The sequence below is a fragment of the Staurois parvus genome, unplaced genomic scaffold, assembly GCF_062004578.1.
Source record: "Staurois parvus isolate SC_StPar_1 unplaced genomic scaffold, SC_StPar_1.0 ptg001268l, whole genome shotgun sequence".
NCBI lineage: Eukaryota > Metazoa > Chordata > Amphibia > Anura > Ranidae > Staurois > Staurois parvus.
The window spans coordinates 151,180-177,685 of NW_028319064.1; the positions used below are offsets into that span (position 1 = coordinate 151,180).

General features: G+C 44.7%; 1 protein-coding gene across 1 annotated transcript in view; it reads right to left on the bottom strand.

The window, feature by feature from the left end:
• Positions 1 to 654: 654 nt before the first annotated feature.
• NDC80 (NDC80 kinetochore complex component) overlaps positions 655 to 26,506 on the bottom strand; it is a gene marked incomplete at its 5' end in the record, with an annotated part of 42,412 nt that continues 16,560 nt past the window's right edge. Inside the window, 7 exons of the mRNA XM_089660722.1 lie at positions 655 to 1,332; positions 8,388 to 8,490; positions 12,278 to 12,408; positions 12,493 to 12,585; positions 16,288 to 16,377; positions 21,045 to 21,194; positions 25,025 to 25,230. Of these exons, the coding sequence (XP_089516848.1) occupies positions 1,192 to 1,332; positions 8,388 to 8,490; positions 12,278 to 12,408; positions 12,493 to 12,585; positions 16,288 to 16,377; positions 21,045 to 21,194; positions 25,025 to 25,230 (914 nt within the window). The remainder of the gene's footprint in view (positions 1,333 to 8,387; positions 8,491 to 12,277; positions 12,409 to 12,492; positions 12,586 to 16,287; positions 16,378 to 21,044; positions 21,195 to 25,024; positions 25,231 to 26,506) is intronic.

A 26,506-nucleotide genomic window follows, 5' to 3' on the forward strand; every position in this document is an offset into this window, starting at 1 on the left:
TCTCCCCGGACCCCGCATTCACTTTATCCGCTCTCCCCGGACCCCGCATTCACTTTATCCGCTCTCCCCGGACCCCGCATTCACTTTATCCGCTCTCCCCGGACCCCGCATTCACTTTATCCGCTCTCCCCGGACCCCGCATTCACTTTATCCGCTCTCCCCGGACCCCGCATTCACTATATCCGCTCTCCCCGGACCCCGCATTCACTATATCCGCTCTCCCCGGACCCCGCATTCACTATATCCGCTCTCCCCGGACCCCACATTCACTATATCTGGTCTTCCACAGTACACAGAACATGGAAATGACATTATTTTAGTAATTATAAACTGCTACATCCCTTTTCGCATCAGCAGTGATCATCTTGTGACTTCTGTCAGTGTCCAGCAGAGCACTGGTTAAAGCTTGTAGCAGAAGTTTTCTTTCTGCTCTAGGAGGATGCAGAACCCCTGACCTCTGTCTGGACTGCATTTGAGTTACATAGACTGTAAGGGCCGCTTCACACTATACAATGTGCATTTAGCGGATTGGCTGGAGTTGGGTTTGCAGGTCGGTTCCGCACAGGTAGGCCAGTACTTCTGATTGGAGACCCAAGTCGTCTTCTCCCAGCCCGCACCTGACATGTCACGGCCGTGTAACAAGAGACTGCAAAGTTACTAGAGAGAGCTTTTTATTTTTATTTTTTCTATAAAATCGATATGAACAAATAATAAAAATTCTACGCAGGGACAGAATGGTGGTGAATGAAATTCATTTTTGTGAATACTGTGTGTGGCAGAACTGCGTTCTGGCGGTAAGAAGGACGCTATATCCTGGGGCTCACATATCAAATCTCCACGCCGATCTGACCAATGGAACGCAGGCGACTCTGTGCGCTCAAACCTGAACCGGGCCAGAGCGGTATGCTACTACAGCCAATCCCATCCAGACACCCGCCCCATGGATCAGGGGACCCAATGGACTGCAGAGCAGAATGTCAGATAAAAGAGGTTAAAAAAAAAAGTATTCGCTATTTACTGACAAAAACAACAAACATAAATATGAACAATGTAAAAAAGCAACAGTCTGCAACAGCACAAGTGTGAATAAAGAACAAAATCAGACATTTCAATTCATGGGGCGGCTTCTCCAACAGTCCAGAACGGCACACGCAGGGGTGCAAATAAAGACCATAAATAAATTGTGGCGTTTCATTGGCCAGGCAGTCTCTCCAAAATCTCTGCCCTCTGCTTGAACTTGTCCAGGATCTCTCGCAGGTCGGCCAGCAAGTCCTCCTTCATGAACGCCTCGTACTCCCGCTCCGTCTTCAGGCGCCTCTCCTCCAGGTGTTTCTGAAACGGAAGACAGAGAGCAATCAGTCTAAGATGCCAACACACATTGTAACGGAACCGGACCCCGACTGCACCAGGGTATTTCCGTTAGACTCCCGCTTCCCTGTCCGAACACAGATCCACGGACACCACCGCTGACCATACAAGACAGCACCAGACTTGTATTAAAACAGGAAGTGGACTGCTTTATTTTAACACAGACACAAGATATATATATATACACAGGGCGGGGCAATACATTCAGTAACAAGAGATGCACAGCAGACACCCCCCACCAAGCCAATACACAAACACATACATCCCATAATAGTTTGCTCCCAAGCAAGACACAATAGAACAATGGGAGCACGTGGCAGTAAACAATGAACACACCCCACCTATACATGTCTACTCAATATCAGGACAGACCACCCTGTACCCCTAACAGGCACAGGGTGACTTACACATAACAGGGATATGGGGAGCTGAGACAGGGGTCTCCCCACCTCTCCAAAGGGGGCTGTGTTCCATGGGCCCCCCACCCAAAGTGACTCCCGTCACACACGATCATGGGACAAGAGATCTCACCATCTGTGGTTGGCACTTTTGCCTTGCAGAAACATCGGTTTGAATCCCGGTTAGGACACTGCATGAAGTTTACATGTTCTCCCTGTGCCTGCATGGATTACCTCTGGGCTCTCCAGGTAGATTGGCTCCTGTCCTGCCTAGCATGTGTGTATGGGACCCTCCATCGTAAGAGCCTTGGGGGTAGGGACAGTTGTGAACGTATTGTAAAGCACGGTGTGTGTTCCTGAGGAAGTCACGTGTCCGTGATGCAACGCGTCGGAACGGAGGCTGGTGACGTCACTTCTGGTCCAGACTGAAGGACTGCATTCGGAGTTGTTTTATTGGAGTCTACATAATCGTATTTAACCGCTGTAGCGCCACCCCATAACAGAAATACTGCTACAGGGCGGCCGCTGTGCGCAAAAATCACATATTTATACTTGATTTTGCATTTCCAGGTAGGGGGCGCACGCCCGGGGATCAATCTCCGGGTCCCGGCCGGGGATTGCCGAGCATCTCCGATAGGGGGGAGAACTGTTTGTAAACAAAACAGTTCTCTCCCCTGTCAGCTCTTGCACACTGCTTTGTATGGCTCTGCATATGAGTGTGCTTACAATGTAACACACAGTTAACCCTTTGATTGCCCCAGATGTTAACCCCTTCCTGCCCAGTGCCATTAGTACAGTGGCAGTGCTTTTTATTAGCACTGATCACTGTATTGGTGTCACTCGGGATGTCAGTGGCAGTTAGTTCCCCCCCAGTGTCAGAATGCCCGCCGCAGTCCCGCTATAAGTCACTGATCGCCACATTACTAGTATAAAGAAAAGAAAAAAACTAGTAACTATACTGCCATTTGTAGACGCTATAACGTTTACGTAAACCAATTAATTTACATGTATTGAGATTTTTTTTGACTGACACCAAATCAGTCCCCCCCCAGTGTCATAATGCCCACCGCAGTCCCCCTATAAGTCGCTGATCGCCGCCATTAGTAGTATGAAAAAAAATTTAAATCCCAATATATATCCCGACATTAGTAGACGCTGTAACTTTTACGTAAACCAATTAAATTTACACGTATTGCGTGTTTTTTTTTAGCAAAGACACGGAGCAGAATACACTTTGGCCGAAGTTTATGACGAAATTGGATTTTTAATTTTTTTTTACTGGACGTGTTTAATAGCAAAAAGTCAAAAATATTGTTTTTTTTCTGGAAATTGTTGGACTTTTTTTATAGTGCAAAAAATAAAAAACAGCACAGGCGATCAAATACCACCGAAAGAAAGCTCTATTCGTGGGGGGAAAAAAAAGGATGTAAATTTCATTTGGGTGCGGCTTTGCATGACCGCGCAATTGTCAGTTCAAGTAACACAGCGCCGTAATGCAAAAATGACCTGGTCAGGAAGGAGGGGAAATCCTCAGGAGGGGGAGGGGTTATTTATAGGTGAGAATATGGTTAATAAAGTACTGCACCATGAGAGGCGTGTTTTTGCTCTTTTGAATCCATACCTCACCCGTGACTGCAGATTTAAAGGGGATGTATTATAATTATACAGGATTTATATTATTATTATAATTATACAGGATTTATGGCGCCAACAGTTTGCTCAGCGCTGTACAATATAACGGGAGACAATACAGCAACAATACAGTTCAATACAAGAGGGTTAGGAGGGCCCTGATCCTGGGAGCTTACCGCTCCATATCCTGGCCATTCGGATTGTATGGACAGAGCCTTTGTGTGACGTCATCACGTAACGGCATTTGCTCTGAGATTGCGGCCGGACACTTGTATATCGCTGTAAATTGCCTGTTTTATTCATGTGAATTGTAAGTGCAATTTATTTAATAAATATCTGGTTTTAAATCACGCTGCGCTATGACGTTTCTCCTTGCTTACAGAGGTTGTAAACCGCAGACAAAAAAAAAAAAAAGTCGCCTACAAGGTAATGTCATAAATGCTATTATACATCGCATACTAGCACATTATGGAAAGGAAGTCCTCCAGCAGAGCGCCGTCACCACTGTAGAGGCTTCCATCTTCACCCGTCTTCCTTCCAGGTTCGCAAGCTCCGGCATTCTCATAGGCCAGGTCATGACAACGTCACGGCATGCGGCATTCTGACAGGCCGGGTCATGATGACGTCACAGCATGCGCGGGAGTCCCGGGCCACGATACACCGCTCTGAAGGAACGGCACGGGAATGCTGTTCCTTCAGAGCACATGTACCGGATTAAATGAAGAGAGAAGATCTCCTAAATGGTGCACATTTAGGAGATATAATAAATCTTCCCTGTAAGTAAAATGAAGAGTTTACAACCACAAAAAAAAAAAAAAAAAGAATTGATCTAGTGCTTTAAAAAAAAAAGAAAAATGGCCGGAACGGGAAGTGACATCGCTCCAGTCCTCCAAAGGCATAGAGATGAGTGGCAGTCATCTTTCCTTCACTCATCTCTATGCCCAGCACTGGGATCGATGGTTTATCAGGTAAGGCTGAGAACTACCGAGCGGCTGGGCATCGGGCAGGCGGCGGCGAGGGGCAGGGTTTTTTCGGCACCTGTATCGGTGCTTTTTTTCATTTCAGCCAGCAGCCGAAAGGGGGTGTTGTCACGGATCCCCCACACGCCACGCCCACAGTGACTAGCGAACCGAGGCGCGCACATGCGGCCGTGACTTGGGGTAAGACCACACACTGGCAGATACAAATCTTATAAACAATCTGGTGCACCGATTAGAGTTGAGGACCAGCTTAGTAACTAAACACCCTTCTAGATTCCCTCCAGCTATCCTACAGCTTGAACCCCGGTGTTAACCGCTTGCCGCCCTGCCACTGTGTATATACCGCGGGTGACACGATTCGATCCAGGAGGAATCAATCAGATTTCAGCCAGTGATTTCTGGCTGAAATCAGATGATCGGTCCCTGTCCTATCCTGTCCTGTGTTGACATTTACACAGGACAGGATATGTCATTCTTCTCTGCCTGGACACATTCCGTTCCAGACAGAGAAGAAGACACAGTAAACGTGAGTACAAAGCACTACACTAACAGTTAGAACACACCTAGGTCACATTTAACCCCCTGATCGCCCCCCCCAGTTAACCCCTTCACTGCCCTGTCACCAGTGTCATTGATCAGTTAACAGATTTTTACTGATCACTGTATCAGTGTCGCTGGCGACTTCCGATAGTGTTAGCGCCCCTCCCAGATAGCGCCAGTTTGCCCGCTAGTACACCAGTAATCCCATTTAACCCCTTGATCGCCCCCCTCCCCCCCCCCCCAGTTAACCCCTTCACTGCCCTGTCACCAGTGTCATTGATTACAGTGAACAGATTTTTACTGATCACTGTATTAGTGTCACCGGTGACTTCCGATAGTGTTAGCGCCCCTCCTAGATAGCGCCAGTTTGCCCGCTAATGCACGGGATTTTTTTTACCAAAAACATGGAGCAGAATACATTTTGGCTTAAATTTATGACTAACTTTGAGTTTACGATATATTTTTTATAGCTGAAAGTAGAAAATATTGTTTTTTTTCAAAATTTTCGTGTTTTTTTTTTTATTATAGCGCAAAAAATAAAAAGCACACAGGTGATCAAATACCACCAAAAGAAAGCTCTATTTGTGTGAAAAAAAGGACGTAAATTTTGTTTGGGTGCAGCATTGCATGACCGCGCAATTATCATTTGAATTAGTGCAGCGCCAAGCAGAAAAAAAAGGCGTGGTCATTAAGGGGGGTAAATCCTCTGGAGCTCAAGTGGTTAATCACCCTTCCACTGTGCACACCCCCCCCCCCCCCCCCCGCACCAGACACACCACAAAAGGTAGCCTGCCACCACCCAACAGTTTATCCGCAGAACGGTCTGCTGGGACACCCCACACACACACACAGATCTCCGTCTGGCCGATCTGTTACCTTTTACAATCTGCACGCAATCTGCCCACACACAGGGCGATTGCATACAGATTGGCAATGAGCTTGACCAAGCGTTTAAAGACACTAAAATGCAATACAATCTAATCTCTCCAGAGATATGAGCCCGAGCTTAAATACACAGAAGTCACTAATTAATTTTAAGATTTAATTTCCCGAAAGTGGGCAGTGCATAAAATATGTACAAAGTATAAAAAGTTACAGAAATACAAGAAGACACACAAATGACTATTCTGACTATAAAATAAAAAGGGAATAAAAGACAGAGATAAAACTTTACCGAGATTTACCCTGCGACTGGAGCAAGTCAGAAAAGTCAGCAATCCGTTGGTCGATCAACCAGCTCCATACGAATTACAATGTCCCAATGCCCGGGTACCCCATTTATGGGGATATGGACGTAGGCGGGACAGTAGTCCTTGGCCAATTGACCCTGGGGGGGGGGGGGGTGTTCCTGTACCCACCCACAGTCTTTTCTGGGTGCTGACCTGCCCAAGTTCAATCGGGCCAAGGCTGGCTTGAAACACCAAGTCGGGCATTGGATTTCCAACACCAGCGCATCAGTCCGATCGCGACAGTACCAAACACTGTTCGACTGTCGCGATCCAGGGCCACCTAACCATTCCCTGCATTTTCCTGACCTTCTACCTAATCCACAAATATGGTTTTTAGGTGTCGATGTGACGCACAGAATGCCTTACAAGAAGGGAGTATGTTCATCTCTCTGCAACTAATATTTTAGCTTTTATGAGACGAAACATACTCCTTTTGATGGATGGATATATTTGTAGCGTCCTGCTGTCATGAAACCGAAATGTCTGGAGCCACTTCCTCCTAAACCAGTTTCCCCAGAAGGTGACAAAACCTTATTTAGCACAAAGGTGTCACTTCTAGAGGAAGCCAGGCTTTTCAGAAGCCAATTGATGCTAATTGATGACTCTGTGTCTGAGTACCTCTGACTGAATATATCTTTAATAACAATGGAATATCACTACAGTTAAAATTACATACTCAAAATTTAGATCAAAAAACACACAGCGCCCAGGACCAATCTATTAAACAATTATAAGTGAAATGCTGCTGTGCATAGGTATATAAACCAAAACAAATTTTCCAATATAAACCAGCGCAAAACACAAATATTAAAATAAGTGAATATAAAATTATTATTTTATAAATGATCTTTAAAGTCCAGTGATAAAGATACGTGACCACAAACCCGTGACATAAAATTTTTTTTTTTTTCTTAAATATAAATCAAAAGTCCAGTGATCCCTAAAAAAACTTCAGTGCTTCAAATAATTCTTCCACCATCCACCTGTGCCGAAACCAACATAAACCGCACTCACCAGATAATGGTGAGTAAAACACCTTTCAGGATTATTAAGGGCTCCTGGACCCCCTTTGAGGACTCCTCTATTTTCCACCTCAGATCTATGGATATTTTCTCCACTCGTCTCCTCTCCACATCACCAAGTTCCAAAAAGGGAAAAAAGACTAATAGTGTAATACTGTTATACCCCTTTTATAATTAATTCAAGCCAAACCACTCACATTTCATAGGTCTTGAGAACGCCCTGTGGGTGGGGCGAAACGCGTTGACGTACTTCCGGTTGGTCTCCCGAACGTCCGACGTCATTTCCGGTGAGTGGAACGCACGCCGAGGGATGCGTTCCAAGCGGCCATTTTGATTAGTGGAGGAAGTTTGTTTTTTATGGAGGCTGTCATCCTGCTGCATACAAGGCTGTGAGTTCCTAGGAGCTGTGGAAATTCGTTCTGCTGTTCGAAAATTCGATTGATGTCCTTAAATAAATGCTGGTTTTTATCCTAAGAAATGTGAGTGGTTTGGCTTGAATTAATTATAAAAGGGGTATAACAGTATTACACTATTAGTCTTTTTTCCCTTTTTGGAACTTGGTGATGTGGAGAGGAGACGAGTGGAGAAAATATCCATAGATCTGAGGTGGAAAATAGAGGAGTCCTCAAAGGGGGTCCAGGAGCCCTTAATAATCCTGAAAGGTGTTTTACTCACCATTATCTGGTGAGTGCGGTTTATGTTGGTTTCGGCACAGGTGGATGGTGGAAGAATTATTTGAAGCACTGAAGTTTTTTTTAGGGATCACTGGACTTTTGATTTATATTTAAAAAAAAAAAAAAAAAATTTATGTCACGGGTTTGTGGTCACTTATCTTTATCACTGGACTTTAAAGATCATTTATAAAATAATAATTTTATATTCACTTATTATTTTAATATTTGTGTTTTGCGCTGGTTTATATTGGAAAATTACATACTGCTACTGATCACATCTTCTCTACTCAAATCTGTACATTTATGTCACCTGTACGTTACAGGTGTGTTCGGCCAAAATGTTTCGGCCACCGAAATTTTGGTGCATCCCTACTTTCACACTTGTAATACTACACTTAGGAGGCGCCATATCTCCTCTTCTGGCATTTAAATTGATGCTTTTTATACACGCACTGTAGTCTCCTGCGGCAAAAACCCAAAAAGGTCTCCAAATTGTTTTGTGTCCATGGCAGATATTATGATGGAAGAGTTGGGGGATCCTCACCTCTATCGCTGCCACATGAGATGCCACACCGGTCACCACCCGAACCAGCTTATTGCCCACTTGTCTTCTCTCCTCTTCAGTCTGGTGCTCAACAAGCTGCAACCTGGAAGGTGAAATGGAGATCGGTTATGGACACTGAGGTTGCCAATTGTACAAAAACACAAAGAGGAATGCATCTAATACTATGTGATGAAACGCGTAAAAACTGACAAAACTGACACTTTGAAATGGAGCTTCAGAGTGGCAGTTTTGCAGGATCTGATTACATAGGATTCAAATCTGTATCACTTCTCATATGAATACAATTTACAGGCTAACAGTGCTAAGAGGCATCAGATGTTTACAAGGATTTTGGTACAACCAAGAAGTTCTCCATTCCAAAACAAAATATGTGGAGCCCCAATGTCGGACACCTCATCCATTCTACAGTCCAATGAGCTTGCCAGTAATGTCCGCTGATCTATGCCAGACGAGGGTGTGAGTCCTTACACACCATCTGGACATCTTGATGAATCTAAAATATAACCTTGATTTAGACTAGGGGTGGGCAAACTTTTTGACTTGAGGGCCGCAATGGGTTCATATATTGGACCCGGGGGCCGGACCAAGAGTAGATGAATGATGTGTGTGTGTCATCCATAGTAAGTATAGTAATTAATCCCCCATAGTAAGTATAGTAATTCATCCCCCATATAGTAATTCATCCCCCATATAGTAATTCATCCCCCATAGTAATTCATCCCCCATATAGTAATTCATCCCCCATAGTAATTCATCCCCCATATAGTAATTCATCCCCCATATTAATTCATTCCCCATAGTAAGTCCCCAAGTCCCCCATATAGTAATTCATCCCCCATATAGTAATTCATCCCCCATATAGTAATTCATCCCCCATATAGTAATTCATTCCCCATAGTAAGTCCCCAATTCCCCATATAGTAATTCATCCCCCATATAGTAATTCATCCCCCATATAGTAATTCATCCCCCACAGTAATTCATCCCCCACATAGTAATTCATCCCCCATATAGTAATTCATTCCCCATATTAATTCATTCCCCATAGTAAGTCCCCAAGTCCCCCCCGTGTCAATTTACTTACCTTTGCTCCGCGCGTTCCTCTCGCCGTGTTCCCGCGCCGTTCCGGTCTTCAGGATGGACTGTGAGAGGAGCCTAGCTCCCCTCCCCTCACGTTCCTCACGCTGCCCTGCCTACACACATTCTGACAGCCGATGTTTGCCACGCTCCGCGGGCCGGATTAAAAGGTCCGCTGGGCCGTATACGGCCCGCGGGCCGTAGTTTGCCCATTGCTGATTTAGACATATATATATAAATAAAAATGTATGCCCAGCTGTAATCAATGCCTATTGGAGTGGACTGTACGGCACACAACAATATGACTGGATACCATTACAATTGTTTACCTTCCATCCAAATGGTTAATAACCCCAATGAAAATGTGAAAAGGATGTAGTGAGCGCAAAAGGAAAAAATTATACCGGCAGCTTGCACAAAAGGACGGCCCACTTCATCCACATAAACATATAAAAAGATATAAAGAGAGCTGCACTTTTTCTTTTTCTAGGTTAGTAACCCCAGACCAGATCAAACACCATACCATTTTAGATGAAGTGACGGCATAAACAAGACACTATAGTTTGATCATAAACCAATCAGCTTGAATATATAATCTCTATTACCCCCCCCCATGGACAAAACTAATTAGATAGTATAATCTGTCTTGCTACAGATATTTAATACGGGTACACTCATCCATGGGCTAACTTAATGTCAGCCTCTAATGGACAAGCCCCATACATCACCATATCCAGTCAAAAATACCTCACTGTCTTGAGGAATGCAAAATGATGCACTGTAAAGCGCAGTACAGACCAAAAAAAAGGGGGGGGGGGGGGTTGAGGAGTAAATACCATGTGCATTCAAAAGGTGCTCCAAAAGAAAGACCCAAAGAAACTCTACATTTTTTTGCTCCAAAAAAAAAAAAAAAAAAAAAAAGAGCTTCGTCAGGAATGTAAAGAATTAAAATAGGTCACATAGTGGCTGGAAGTTGTGCTCAGCTTCACATGGTGGCAATAATGTCCACTGAGACACTTGTGTTGTGGGATGGAAGAACATGGCAGAGCTTGGAACTGGGACTTAAAGTGAGGCCTAAGTACTGATACTGGCAGCTCCTCACATGCACACAAAATGATTTACAGGATATAGAAGTCAATGAAATCAACCTTGTGGTGCCCAATCTTCAGCAATATTATTAGTTTGTAATAAGGAAAATGTGGCTAAGCAAAGCTGCTCCTCTGAGACTTTGGGAGATAGGAGTTGGGGCAGAGTCTCCATTCTCTACTTACTCCTACTGGACCTTCTCCAGGTCTCAATTCTCTACTTACTCCTGCTGGACCTTCTCCAGGTCTCAATTGTCTACTTACTCCTACTGGACCTTCTCCAGGTCTCAATTGTCTACTTACTCCTGCTGGACCTTCTCCAGGTCTCAATTGTCTACTTACTCCTGCTGGACCTTCTCCAGGTCTCAATTGTCTACTTACTCCTGCTGGACCTTCTCCAGGTCTCGATTCTCTACTTACTCCTGCTGGACCTTCTCCAGGTCTCGATTCTCTACTTACTCCTGCTGGACCTTCTCCAGGTCTCGATTCTCTACTTACTCCTGCTGGACCTTCTCCAGGTCTCGATTCTCTACTTACTCCTGCTGGACTTTCTCCAGGTCTCGATTCTCTACTTACTCCTGCTGGACTTTCTCCAGGTCTCGATTCTCTACTTACTCCTGCTGGACCTTCTCCAGGTCTCGATTCTCTACTTACTCCTGCTGGACCTTCTCCAGGTCTCAATTCTCTACTTACTCCTGCTGGACCTTCTCCAGGTCTCGATTCTCTACTTACTCCTGCTGGACCTTCTCCAGGTCTCAATTGTCTACTTACTCCTGCTGGACCTTCTCCAAGTCTCAATTCTCTACTTACTCCTGCTGGACCTTCTCCAGGTCTCGATTCTCCATTTACTCCTGCTGGACCTTCTCCAGGTCTCGATTCTCTACTTACTCCTGCTGGACTTTCTCCAGGTCTCGATTCTCTACTTACTCCTGCTGGACTTTCTCCAGGTCTCGATTCTCTACTTACTCCTGCTGGACCTTCTCCAGGTCTCGATTCTCTACTTACTCCTGCTGGACCTTCTCCAGGTCTCAATTCTCTACTTACTCCTGCTGGACCTTCTCCAGGTCTCAATTGTCTACTTACTCCTACTGGACCTTCTCCAGGTCTCAATTGTCTACTTACTCCTGCTGGACCTTCTCCAGGTCTCAATTGTCTACTTACTCCTGCTGGACCTTCTCCAGGTCTCAATTGTCTACTTACTCCTGCTGGACCTTCTCCAGGTCTCGATTCTCTACTTACTCCTGCTGGACCTTCTCCAGGTCTCGATTCTCTACTTACTCCTGCTGGACCTTCTCCAGGTCTCGATTCTCTACTTACTCCTGCTGGACTTTCTCCAGGTCTCGATTCTCTACTTACTCCTGCTGGACTTTCTCCAGGTCTCGATTCTCTACTTACTCCTGCTGGACCTTCTCCAGGTCTCGATTCTCTACTTACTCCTGCTGGACCTTCTCCAGGTCTCGATTCTCTACTTACTCCTGCTGGACCTTCTCCAGGTCTCAATTGTCTACTTACTCCTGCTGGACCTTCTCCAGGTCTCAATTGTCTACTTACTCCTGCTGGACCTTCTCCAAGTCTCAATTCTCTACTTACTCCTGCTGGACCTTCTCCAGGTCTCGATTCTCCATTTACTCCTGCTGGACCTTCTCCAGGTCTTAATTCTCTACTTACTCCTGCTGGTCCTTCTCCGGGTCTCAATTCTCTACTTACTCCTGCTGGTCCTTCTCCAGGTCCTTCATAGCCTCATCCAACCCTTTGTTCACTCCAGACTCCAGTAATTGGCGATGTTTCTCTGAGGACTGGAGCTCAGACGACCATTTTTTCTCCTGCTCTTCTGCATCCTGGAAAGATCACAAGGAGGATATGAACAATGGGGCACCAATTTACATAATCCTACCTTACACACATTACCACGGAGACCCTACCTGATTCTTCTGCAGTAAAAGCTCATCCAGCCTCTGGGCCTCATCCTTCAGTTTCTTCACATCATTCCTCTTATCCGAGTTCAGAGATTTCAGCTACAGAAAATAAGGGAAACGAATGAGCATACACTCTTTTCTACAATTATATTGGGACACATTTGTGGAAACTACAGTAAAACAGGATTTTTTCTAGGGATGCACCGAAATATCGGTGACCGAAACATTACGACTGAAAACACCCCTTTCGGCCTTTGGCCAAAATGAAAAAAAGCACCGATACAGGTGCCGAAAAAACCCTGCCCCTCGCCGTCAGCCGCTCGGGAGTTCTCAGCCTCAGCTGAGAAACCATCGATCACGGCGCTGGGCATAGAGATGAGTAAAGGAAAGATGGCCGCCACTCATCTCTATGCCATTGGAGGACTGGAGCGATGTCACTTCCCGTTCTGGCCATTTTTTTTTTTTTTTTAAAGCACTAGATGATTTTTTTTTTTTTTTTTTTGATCCAATGCTTTACATTGCAGAGGAGAGATGTGGGGTCTTATTGACCCCATAGCTCTCCATAAAGAGGACCTGTCACTAATTATTTCTATCACAGGGGATGCATGCATTTCTTGTGATAAGAATAAAAGTGATTAACATTTTTTTTAAAGAGACCGTGCAAAAAAAAAAAATAAATTTTTTTTTTTAAAGTGCCCCAGTCCTCGCACGTAGTGGTAAACGCATACGTAGGCCACGCCCACATATGTAAATGGTGTTCAAACCACACATGTGAGGTATTGCCATGAATGTCGGAGCAAGAGCAATCATTCTCACACTGAACCGCCTCTGTAACGTCACACTGCTAGCCTGGAGACATTTTTAAAGCATCACCCATGGAGATTTTTTAAGTACCGCAGTTAAACGCCATTCCACGAGCGTGCGCACTTTTAAAGCGTGACATGTTGGGTATTTATTTACTCACCGTAACATCCTCTTTCATATTTTACAAATTGGGGTACACAGGTGAAACTCGAAAAATTAGAATCTGGTGCATTCATTCATTTATTTCAGTGCAGCAATTAAAAGGTGAAACTAATATATGAGACTCATTCCATGCAAAGCAAGATAGTTCAAGCCGTGATTTGTCATCATTGTGATGATTATGGCTTACAGCTCATGAAAACCCCAAATCCACATTCTCAGAAAATGAGAATATTCCATGCAATCAATAAAACACGGATTGTACATAGAACAATATTGGACCTCTGAAAAGTAGAAGCTGCATATGTACTCAGTACTTGGTTTGGGTCCCTTTTGCAGCAATTACTGCCTCAATGCGGCGTGGCATGGAAGCTATCAGCCTGTGGCACTGCTGAGGTGTTATGGAAGACCAGGAGGCTTCAATAGCGGCCTTCAGCTCTTCTGCATTGTTCGGTCTCATGTCTCTCATCTTTCTCTTGGCAATGCCCCAAAGACTCTCTATGGGGTTCAGGTCAGGCGAGTTTGCTGGCCAATCAAGCACAGTATTCCCACAGTCATTGAACCAGGTTTTGGTGCTTTTGGCAGTGTGGGCGGAGCCAAGTCCTGCTGGAAAATGAAGTCAGCATCCCCATAAAGCTGGTCTGTGGAAGGAAGCATGAAGTGCTCCAAAATCTCCTGGTAGACGGCTGCGTTGACCCTGGACTTAATGAAGCACAGTGGACCAACACCAGCAGATGACAATCAACACAGACTGTGGAAACTTCACACTGGACTTCAAGCATCTTGCAGTGTGTGCCTCTCCATTCTTCCTCCATACTCGGGGTCCTTGGGCCTCGCCATTCCTCCTCCATACTCGGGGTCCTTGGGCCTCGCCATTCCTCCTCCATACTCGGGGTCCTTGGGCCTCGCCATTCCTCCTCCATACTCGGGGTCCTTGGGCATCTCCATTCCTCCTCCATACTCGGGGGTCCTTGGGCCTCTCCATTCCTCCTCCATACTCGAGGTCCTTGGGCCTCTCCATTCTTCCTCCATACTCGGGGTCCTTGGGCCTCGCCATTCCTCCTCCATACTCGGGGGTCCTTGGGCCTCTCCATTCCTCCTCCATACTCGGGGGTCCTTGGGCCTCTCCATTCCTCCTCCATACTCGGGGTCCTTGGGCCTCTCCATTCCTCCTCCATACTCGGGGTCCTTGGGCCTCTCCATTCCTCCTCCATACTCGGGGTCCTTGGGCCTCTCCATTCTTCCTCCATACTCGGGGTCCTTGGGCCTCTCCATTCCTCCTCCATACTCGGGGTCCTTGGGCCTCTCCATTCTTCCTCCATACTCGGGGTCCTTGGGCCTCTCCATTCTTCCTCCATACTCGGGGTCCTTCGGCCTCTCCATTCTTCCTCCATACTCTGGGTCCTTGGGCCTCTCCATTCTTCCTCCATACTCTGGGTCCTTGGGCCTCTCCATTCTTCCTCCATACTCTGGGTCCTTGGGCCTCTCCATTCTTCCTCCATACTCTGGGTCCTTGGGCCTCTCCATTCTTCCTCCATACTCTGGGTCCTTGGGCCTCTCCATTCTTCCTCCATATTCTGGGTCCTTGGGCCTTTCCATTCTTCCTCCATACTCTGGGTCCTTGGGCCTATCCATTCTTCCTCCATACTCGGGGTCCTTGGGCCTCTCCATTCTTCCTCCATACTCGGGGTCCTTGGGCCTCTCCATTCTTCCTCCATACTCGGGTCCTTGGGCCTCTCCATTCTTCCTCCATACTCAGGGTCCTTGGGCCTCTCCATTCTTCCTCCATACTCGGGGTCCTTGGGCCTCTCCATTCTTCCTCCATACTCGGGGTCTTTGGGCCTCTCCATTCTTCCTCCATACTCGGGGTCCTTGGGCCTCTCCATTCTTCCTCCATACTCGGGGTCCTTGGTTTCCAAATGAGATGCAAAAGTTGCTCTCATCAGAAAAGAGGACTTTGGACCACTGAGCACCAGACCAGGTCTGTTTTTCTTTAGCCCACGTAAGACACTTCTGACGTTGTTAGTTGTTCAGGAGCGGCTTGACAAGAGGAATACGACATTTGAAGCCCATGTCCAGGATCCTGTCTGTGTGTGGTGGCTCTTGATGCACTGACTCCAGCCTCAGTCCACTCCTTATGAAAGTCCCCAACACATGAATGGCCTTTTCCTGACAATCCTCTCCAGGCTGCGGTCATCCCTGCTGCTTGTGCACCTTTTTCTTCCACACTTTTCCCTTCCTCATAACTTTCTATTAATGTGCTTTGATACAGCACTTTGGGAACATCCAACTTCTTTTGCAATGACCTTTTGAGGCTTCCCCTCCTTATGGAGGGTGTCAGTGATGGTGTCAGGTCAGCAGTCTTTCCCATGATTGTGATTCCTACTGAACCAGACTGAGAGACCATTTAAAGGCTCAGGAACCCTTTGCAGGTGTTATGGCTGAATGAGCTGATTAGAGTGGGACACTTTGAGAATATTGTGAAAAGGTGGAATAATCTCAGCTCATTTTCTGAGATTGTGAATTTGGGGTTTTCATGAGCTGTAAGCCATAATCATCACAATGATGACAAATCACGGCTTGAACTATCTTGCTTTGCATGTAATGAGTCTCATATATTAGTTTCACCTTTTAAGTTGCTGCACTGAAATAAATGAACTTTTGCACCATATTCTAATTTTTTGAGTTTCACCTGTATACGGTATATCTCTATATATATATGATTTTGCGCAGTCCTGTAACAATATTTCTGGAAGCGGTTTACAGATGTAACAAGAAAACTCTCCTGTGTTCAGCGTCATGTAAATCATCTGTACGATCCCCAATGCTGCGTCTCACCTGCTCATTCACTTCCAGGATCTCCATCTTCTTATTAACAGACTTGGTTATCTGAGCTTCGGACTGTGTCAGCATCTCCAGTAAGGGGAGCTATGGAAAGGAGAGGAGAAAGGATTAGCAATGGATCGCAGAAGACTTGTTATTAAAACTACACAGAATCTCTTTAATGCATTTGTACTTCCTACATAAGTTGCACCTGTTTATCTGCAGACTTTTATTCTCTACATCCATTCAAAGTGTAGAATTTATACAGCTTGTCTGAGCTTTCAGAAAGTAGGGGGTGGGGATCTGAAGGTACTCTCTGCAGTGTTCAGTGAGGAGAAATGATTGGAGAGAAGGGACACCCCTACCCTTCACACAGCTTACAGGAACAGAGCTGAGGCTGTCATTCACAGGCTGTGTGCTGGAGCTCCCTCCCGTGTTACCTTTTTATCTCTTGGAGTCAGTAAAACAGGGCAGAAGTGATTCAAAGCTGAGGAAGGAGGCAGCAGACGGAAATGACACTTAGGGGTTGATTTACTAAAGGCAAATAGATGGCGCCCTTTGCAAAGTGCAGTTGCTCCAGAGCTTAATAACTGAGCAGACGCTCTGCTGACTTCCATCATCCAATCACAAGAAAGCATAAAGACTGTTTTTTTTTCTTCTGCATGTGATTGGATATTCTCTGCAAAGGGAAGCTTTACCTCATTTACTAAGCGCTGGAGCAGCTGCACTTTGCAAAGTGCACAGTCTATTTGCCTGTAGTAAATCAGCCCCTTAGTACCCTGGATTGAGACGAGTGCACACTATAGAGGGATATGCTTTGTTTATATATCATGTCTGAGGTTAAATCGATTCTAAAAGGTTCATTTTTTTCCCCTGTAAAATAACAAACATGTCTGTACTTGGTACATGGTCCTTGCTCTACCTCAGAAGAAGTGCGTGCGCACGAAACGCGTCAGGGGGAGCCTGTGGATTTGATCATTTTACAGCGCTGCATTTTTATATGTATATGTCTGTACTTACCTGCTGTATGCAGTGGTTTTGCACAGAGCAGCCCGGATCCTCCTCTTCTCAGGTCCCCCACAGCCTCTCCTTGCTCTGCTCCTCCTGTCTGTCGGGTGCCCCCACAGCAAGCAGCTTGCTATAGAGGCACCTGCTTCTCCATGTGTTCACCCTCGGAGCCGCGGCTTGGCCCTGCCCTCTCCTCATTGGCTGACTGGCTATGATTGACAGCAGTGGGAGCCAATGGCTCCCTCCTGCTGTCTCAACCAATGAGGTGGCAGAGAACCGGGACAGCCGAGGCTGTCATTCACATCACTGGATCTTGATGGGGCTCAGGTAGGTATTGAAAGGTCGAGGGGTGGGGGGGGTGGGGCATTGCTGCACACGGAAAGTAAAAAAACCTTCAGCCTTTACAACCACTTTAACAATCCAGGTAAAGTCTGCAGATGAGACGTTTGCCTTCGATGTGAATGCAGATACTTCTCTACCTTGTCTGACATGCCCCCCACCGAGCCACAGCCTAGAGATGGGCGACCGGCAAGCTTCATGATCGCTGCGGATTGGGGAGGGGTTGGCAGATTGCTGCTAGGGGCATGAGCTGTGATAGATTTATCAATAATAATGGTTTTATTTCACCCTCAATGTATCGATTTACCGATAAACTGTATCTATCCCCCAACATTGAACTTCTGGTATTTGCCATCTTTTAGTCTGTTACATATACCATTGAAAGGGTGTTAAAATGGTTCATATAAAGAGAAAAAAGATACACGTTAGAAATTCAAAGCTGTGTCCTCTGCACACTTCCTTGGTTCAGTCAGTGTTATCATCCCTCCTCCAGACTGGAGTCCAACCAGCCCCCCTTGTTCTCATCATGGGACTACAAATGATTAGGGACTACGCTGTGGTGATGGAAGAGTTTGAGTTGGCATTGCCTATATCTGTTCTCCCCGGACCCCGCATTCACTATATCTGCTCTCCCCGGACCCCGCATTCACTTTGTCCGCTCTCCCCGGACCCCGCATTCACTTTGTCCGCTCTCCCCGGACCCCGCATTCACTATGTCCGCTCTCCCCGGACCCCGCATTCCCTTTATCCGCTCTCCCCGGACCCCGCATTCCCTTTATCCGCTCTCCCCGGACCCCGCATTCCCTTTATCCGCTCTCCCCGGACCCCGCATTCCCTTTATCCGCTCTCCCCGGACCCCGCATTCCCTTTATCCGCTCTCCCCGGACCCCGCATTCACTTTATCCGCTCTCCCCGGACCCCGCATTCACTTTATCCGCTCTCCCCGGACCCCGCATTCACTTTATCCGCTCTCCCCGGACCCCGCATTCACTTTATCCGCTCTCCCCGGACCCCGCATTCACTTTATCCGCTCTCCCCGGACCCCGCTTTCACTTTATCCGCTCTCCCCGGACCCCGCATTCACTTTATCCGCTCTCCCCGGACCCCGCATTCACTTTATCCGCTCTCCCCGGACCCCGCATTCACTTTATCCGCTCTCCCCGGACCCCGCATTCACTTTATCCGCTCTCCCCGGACCCCGCATTCACTTTATCCGCTCTCCCCGGACCCCGCATTCACTTTATCCGCTCTCCCCGGACCCCGCATTCACTTTATCCGCTCTCCCCGGACCCCGCATTCACTTTATCCGCTCTCCCCGGACCGCGCATTCACTTTATCCGCTCTCCCCGGACCCCGCATTCACTTTATCCGCTCTCCCCGGACCCCGCATTCACTTTATCCGCTCTCCCCGGACCCCGCATTCACTTTATCCGCTCTCCCCGGACCCCGCATTCACTTTATCCGCTCTCCCCGGACCCCGCATTCACTTTATCCGCTCTCCCCGGACCCCGCATTCACTTTATCCGCTCTCCCCGGACCCCGCATTCACTTTATCCGCTCTCCCCGGACCCCGCATTCACTTTATCCGCTCTCCCCGGACCCCGCATTCACTTTATCCGCTCTCCCCGGACCCCGCATTCACTTTATCCGCTCTCCCCGGACCCCGCATTCACTTTATCCGCTCTCCCCGGACCCCGCATTCACTTTATCCGCTCTCCCCGGACCCCGCATTCACTTTATCCGCTCTCCCCGGACCCCGCATTCACTTTATCCGCTCTCCCCGGACCCCGCATTCACTTTATCCGCTCTCCCCGGACCCCGCATTCACTTTATCCGCTCTCCCCGGACCCCGCATTCACTTTATCCGCTCTCCCCGGACCCCGCATTCACTTTATCCGCTCTCCCCGGACCCCGCATTCACTATATCCGCTCTCCCCGGACCCCGCATTCACTATATCCGCTCTCCCCGGACCCCGCATTCACTATATCCAGTCTCCCCGGAGCTCTGTACTACCAGCAGATGGATTTGGGACAGTAGAAGAACGGGAGGATCAGAGAAGACAGGATCAAACAGCATTTTTACACAATGCAGGTGATTAACCCCTCTGGTCCCACAGTGAGTATAACAAGCATAGCTTTACTGCATATACAGACTGATTGTACTGTTGTGGGTTTAGGAACACTTTAAGAGCGGTGTGCATTTATGGCTGTACTTTCAGGGTCTTTATAGGAATAAACCCACATGGAAGAAAAATATATTTGAAATATATTTTAAAAATATTCTTCCCAAATATATTGATATGTATTTGAAATGCTACAATTTTGGCCGTATTCAGTAGATTTCAACACACACTGCATGTTGAAATGCGTTATTACGAAATACGTGAAAAATATTTATAAAAATACATTTAAAATATACTGAACGTCTTTAAAAATACAAATCTACATTTTTGGAATGCCTTTACAAACATATCTAAAAATATATGTTAAAATTACATATACACATATTATATATATATATATATATATATATATATATAAATAAAAATTAAAAAAGCTGAAGAATAGATTTTAAAAAAATATAATTTTTAAAAATATATATATTTTAAAATATATTCTTCAGCTTTTTTTTTTAACATAAAAAAAAAATAATTTTACTTTTTAATTTGAACATATATTTGTAAATGCATTCCAAAAATGCAAAGTAAAATAACTTTTTTTTTCTATATGTTAAAAAAAAAAAAAACCTGAAGAATATATTTAAAAAAAATATAATTTTTTAAAATATATATTTCTTAAATATATTCTGCAGCTTCTTTTTAACATATAAAAAAGTCATTTTTACACATTTTACACATTTGAAAAATGCATTCCAAAAATATATATTTGTATTTTTTTTAAGACACACAGTATGTATTTGAAATGTATTTTTAAAAATATTTTTCATATATTTTGTAATAAAAACGCATTTCAACATACAATATAATATATATATATATATACACACACATACATACACACACACACACACACACACACACACTTTTTTTTATTGAAATATATTGAATATCACCATAACTGTAGCATTTCAAACATATGCCAATTTATTTGGGAAAAATATTTTTAAAATATATTTTTCTTCCATGTGTGAAATCCGGGGACTCGTGCGTGTATTGTGTATTAGGGGTGTACTGCATATCTGTCCTCCCAATTCCAAATCTCATTACTGATTAGGAAGACCGACCCTCACAGCAATGAGCTGGTAATGAAAGTCAGGATCCGTTCCTGCTCTCCGATACCTGGAGTTTGAGGATCTTAGGATTTCAAGAACACTTCTTGCCTCAAGGGATCCAACCAATGCAAACAGAGAATACAATGAAGCGTACACATTATTGGGCGTGGGTGGCCCGCCCCGGGATCCTTACATTGATCTGGTTTCGGCAGTGGTGCAGGCTCTCCTCGCTGTCCAGGTTACATTCAATCTGGAGATCATAACCATTGGCATTTTCTGCGGTGGAGGGAATAAGACGTAATTTTCGCGCCAACTTGTGAAACTCTGCAATCTCTGTTTCCACCTGAAAAACAAAAATACATGGAGTCAGCGTAATGAAAATTTACCAAACATGGCTTATACATCTCAGGTTCAATCTATAAAAAGTGGAAGAACTCCCATTATAGTAATATTTTCCAGGTTCTCCGCTCCTGTCCAGTACAATTGGATGTTCTGGGGTTAGAAGTGTCATTCGAAAAGTCCACCTCGTTCTCCTGTCCACTACAATTGGATGTTCTGGGGCTAGAAGTGTCATTAAAAAGTCCACCTCGTTCTCCTGTCCACTACAATTGGATGTTCTGGGGCTAGAAGTGTCATTGAAAAGTCCACCTCGTTCTCCTGTCCAGTACAATTGGATGTTCTGGGGCTAGAAGTGTCATTGAAAAGTCCACCTCGTTCCCCTGTCCAGTACAATTGGATGTTCTGGGGCTTGAAGTGTCATTGAAAAGTCCACCTCGTTCTCCTGTCCACTACAATTGGATATTCTGGGGCTAGAAGTGTCATTAGAAAGTCCACCTCGTTCCCCTGTCCAGTACAATTGGATATTCTGGGGCTAGAAGTGTCATTAGAAAGTCCACCTCGTTCCCCTGTCCAGTACAATTGGATGTTCTGGGGATAGAAGTGTCATTAGAAAGACCACCTCGTTCTCCTGTCCAATACAATTGGATGTTCTGGGGCTTGAAGTGTCATTAGAAAGTCCACCTCGTTCCCCTGTCCAGTACAATTGGATGTTCTGGGGATAGAAGTGTCATTAGAAAGACCACCTCGTTCTCCTGTCCAATACAATTGGATGTTCTGGGGCTTGAAGTGTCATTAGAAAGTCCACCTCGTTCCCCTGTCCTGAACAAATGGATGTTCTGGGGATAGAAGTGTCATTAGAAAGTCCACCTCGTTCCCCTGTCCAGTACAATTGGATATTCTGGGGCTAGAAGTGTCATTAGAAAGTCCACCTCGTTCTCCTGTCCTGAACAAATGGATGTTCTGGGGATAGAAGTGTCATTAGAAAGTCCACCTCGTTCTCCTGTCCAATACAATTGGATGTTCTGGGGCTAGAAGTGTCATTGAAAAGTCCAGCTCGTTCTCCTGTCCAGTACAATTGGATGTTCTGGGGCTAGAAGGGTCATTAGAAAGTCCACCTCATTCTCCTGTCCAGTACAATTGGATGTTCTGGGGCTAGAAGTGTCAGACTCAGCAAGCACATGCTCCCAAGCTGGGCTGTGTGCATCCATAGACATACAGCACCAGTAAGCCACGCCCCCACTCTCACAGGCAGGACGGCAGGAGGAGACTATGGTGTCTCCTGTGAGACCAGGAAGTGGGTGGAGCTCTGCTGCAGCTGAGATAGCCACTGGAGTAATGAGAGGAGCCTGGTAGTGTATAATGGTACAGAAGATGTTTGAACAATTGGAGGGGTGTTTTTCTTTTTTTTTTACCTGAACCCCTCGCCCTCCTGAGGATTTCCTACCCTTCCTGACCAGGCCATTTTTTGTGATACGGCGCTGCGTTACAGTAACTGGCAATTGCGCGGTCGTGCAACGCTGCACCCAAATGAAATTTACGTCCTTTTTTTCCCCACAAATAGAGCTTTCTTTTGGTGGTATTTGATCACCTGTGAGAAAAAAAAAAAAAAAACAATATTTTTGACTTTTTGCTATTAAATATATCCAATAAAGTTTAAAAAAATCTAATTTTGTCATAAATTTAAGCCAAAATGTATTACGCTCCGTATCTTTGCTAAAAAAAAAAAAATCCCAATACGTGTAAATTAATTGGTTTACGTGAAAGTTATAGCTTTTTTTGTGGGGAAAAATAGGATGTAAATTTCATGTAAACCAATTTGTTTTGTTTTTTTTGTTTTTTTTTAGCAAAGATACGGAGCAGAATACATTTTGGCCTAAATTTATGACTAAATTTGACTTAAAAATTTTTTCTTTACTGGACTTTTTTTCTTTTCTTTACTTGTTTTATAGCAAAACAATATATTTTTTTTTTCAAAATTGTTTGTCTTTTTTTGTTTATAGAACAAAAAATAAAAACCGCAGAGGTGATCAAATACCACCAAAATACAGTTGCAAGAAAAAGTATGTGAACCCCTTGGGATTACGTGGAGTTTTGCATGAATTGGGCATAAAATGTGCTCTGAACGTCATCTAAGTCACAACAATAGAAGAACACAGTTTGCTGAACATAATACTACACAAACATTAGATGTTGCCATGGTTTAATTGCACATAACATGTAAACATTCACAGTGCAGGGAGGAAAAAGTATGTGAGGCCCTAGCTTAATGACTTCTCCCAGAGCTAATTGGAGCCAGGAGTGAGCCAACCTTGACTCCAATCAGTGTGATGATATTGGATGTGTTGCTGACAGCTGTCCTGCCCTTAAAAAACACACACCTGTTTTGGGTTTACTGGTTTCAAGAAGCACTGTCTGATGTGAACCATGCCTCGCAGAAAAGAGCTCTCAGAAGACCTACGATCAAGAATTGTTGACTTGCATGAAGCTGGAAAGGGTTACAAAAGTATCTCCTTGAGCCTTGTTGTTCATGTGTCCACGGTAAGACAGACTGTCTACAAATGGAGAAAGTTTAGCACTGTTGCTACTCTCCCTAGGCGTGGTCGTCCTGTAAAAATGACTGCAAGAGCACAGCGCAGAATGCTGCATGAGGTAAAGAAGAATCCCAGAGTGTCAGCTAAAGACCTACAGAAATCTCTGGCACATGCTAACATTTTTGTTGACACATCTACAATAAGGAAAACATTAAACAGTAGTGCTGGATGTTCCACAGCACTACTGGCAGAATATACTGTGGACAGATGAAACCAAGATTGAGTTGTTTGGGAAGAACACACAACACTATGTGTGGAGAAAAAAAGGCACAGCACACCAACATCAAAACCTCATCCCCACTGTGAAACATGGCGGAGGGAGCATCATGGGTTGGGGCTGCTTTGCTGCCTCAGGGCCTGGACGGATTGTTGGCATTGATGGGAAAATGAATTCCAGAGTTTATCAAGACATTTTGCAGGAAAACGTACGACCATCTGTCCGCCAACTGAAGCTCCGCAGAGGATGGGTGATGCAACAGGACAATGACCCAAAGCATACAAGTCATTCAACAAAACAATGGCTGCCACAGCACAGAATACGCCTTCTGGAGTGGCCCAGTCAGAGTCCTGACCTCAACCCCATTGAAATGCTGTGGCATGACCTTAAGAGAGCGATTCACAGCAGACATCCCAAGAATATTGCTACACTGAAACAGTTTTGTGAAGAGGAGTGGTCCAAAATGACTCCAGATCGTTGTGCAGGTCTGATCTGCAACTACAGGAAACGTTTGGTTGAGGTTATTGCTGCCAAAGGAGGGTCAACCAGTTATTAAGTCCAAAGGTTCACATACTTTTTCCTCCCTGCATTGTGAATGTTTACATGTTATGTGCAATTAAACCATGGCAACATCTAATGTTTGTGTAGTATTATGTTCAGCAGACTGTGTTCTTCTATTGTTGTGACTTAGATGATGTTCAGAGCACATTTTATGCCCAATTCATGCAAAACTCCACGTAATCCCAAGGGGGTCACATACTTTTCTTGCAACTGTAAATCTCTATTTGTGGGGAAAAAAATACGTAAATTTCATGTAGAGATTTATTTCAGTGATAATTACACGCGATTTTGCGCAGCCCTGCCACCCTTTAGCGGTAGTTCTGCTATAGGGTGGTAGGGAAGCGGTCAATGCACAGAATGCATTCAGGTGAAAACATTTGGACCTCAGAACCACTTTCAGTGTGAAATCTGCCCAGCAGCGCACTGCTAATGTGAGGGTGTCGTGAAAGATGATCGTTTTATTACCGATTCTTTGATCTTGGCGTATTTGAGCTCTTCGCTCCACAGAAGCTGCTTCTCATCATCCAGCTCCTTGGTCAGCTTGGTGAGGGTCTCCTTCAGCTCGTTCTCCTCGTATTTAATCCTCTCAATGTCGGCTACGGAGTATTTCTGGTGGTCCAAGACGTTCTTCAGTCTCAGGTTCTCCTGCTTCACCGCTTCAAACTCCAGCTCTGGAGGGGAAAAGAAGAGACCAATGTCGGATATATAAAATTTTCATTAGCCAGAACAGAAAGCGAGGGTAAATTCCCCCAACAGGGACATCTACAGCAAAAAAAAAAAAAAAAAAAAAAAACTCGTAAAGGGAAAAGGGTTAGACCCTTGGTCAGGTTTTCATTGCTAAAAATACAAAAATTGATAAGGAAAGTAGGAAAGTTAGAGTGCAGCATCACTGGTGAGACTCTCAGTAAAAACAGGCTTCCCCTTCAGCGCAGAAAAGCTATATTAACTCAAATAAAAACTGCGCGCTAAGTAAAAAAAAAAAACACTACGAGAAAATACATATATAATATGCAAATAATATGTATCCAATGAAAAATGAACAAAATAGTACTCAAGAGTGAACCATTACCACAAAACAAATAAAAAACATAAATGAAAACTATATATATATATAGTGTGTGTAGAACAATCCCCTTGTCTTTTTTTTTCTGTACTAGAAAAAAAAAAAAAAAAAAGATAAGTTTAGTTTATTGAATTTTTCTAGTACAGAAAAGAAAAAAAAAAAAAAACCAACAACAGGGACACCTACAGCAAGAAGAAAAAAAAAAAAAAAAAAAAAAAAAAAGAATAGAAAAAATAAAAAACTCGTAAAGGGAAAAGGGTTACACCCCCTGTCAGGTGTTTATTTATAAATATACAAAAAGGTGTTAGATTTGGCTTTATCAGTAAAAAAGTTACAGAGTGCAGCATCTCTGGTGAGGCTCTCCGTAAAAACAGGTTACCCCTTCGGCGCAGGCATGCTGTATTAACTCAAATAAAAACTTGTGCTGCGCTAAGTAAAGAAAACGCTACAAGAAAATACATATATAATATGCAAATAATATGTATCCAAAGAAAAATGAACAAAATAGTGCTCAAGAGTGAACCATTACCACAAAATAAATAACTTAACCCCTTGACACCAACGTCACAAATATGCGGCCTCACAGAACTGGGCTTTTTTCCGTGGGGGGCGCATATTTGCGTACCTGTCTTTATGCTGGGAGCGCGCCGTCACTGAGAGCCCCGGATCCCAATCTAATGATCGGGACCCGGGACTCCTGATTCCAGATCACATGATCGCTGTGATAGCCTGACTGACTATCACAGTGATCAGTCATTGTACAGCCCGGACCCCTTGTTTTTTTTTTGTTTTTTTTTCCTCTATGAATGGAGGAGATACATTGTATCTCTCTAACTCATGGCATAGAGAAAAAAAAAAATTTGTAAAAAAAATAAATAAAAACA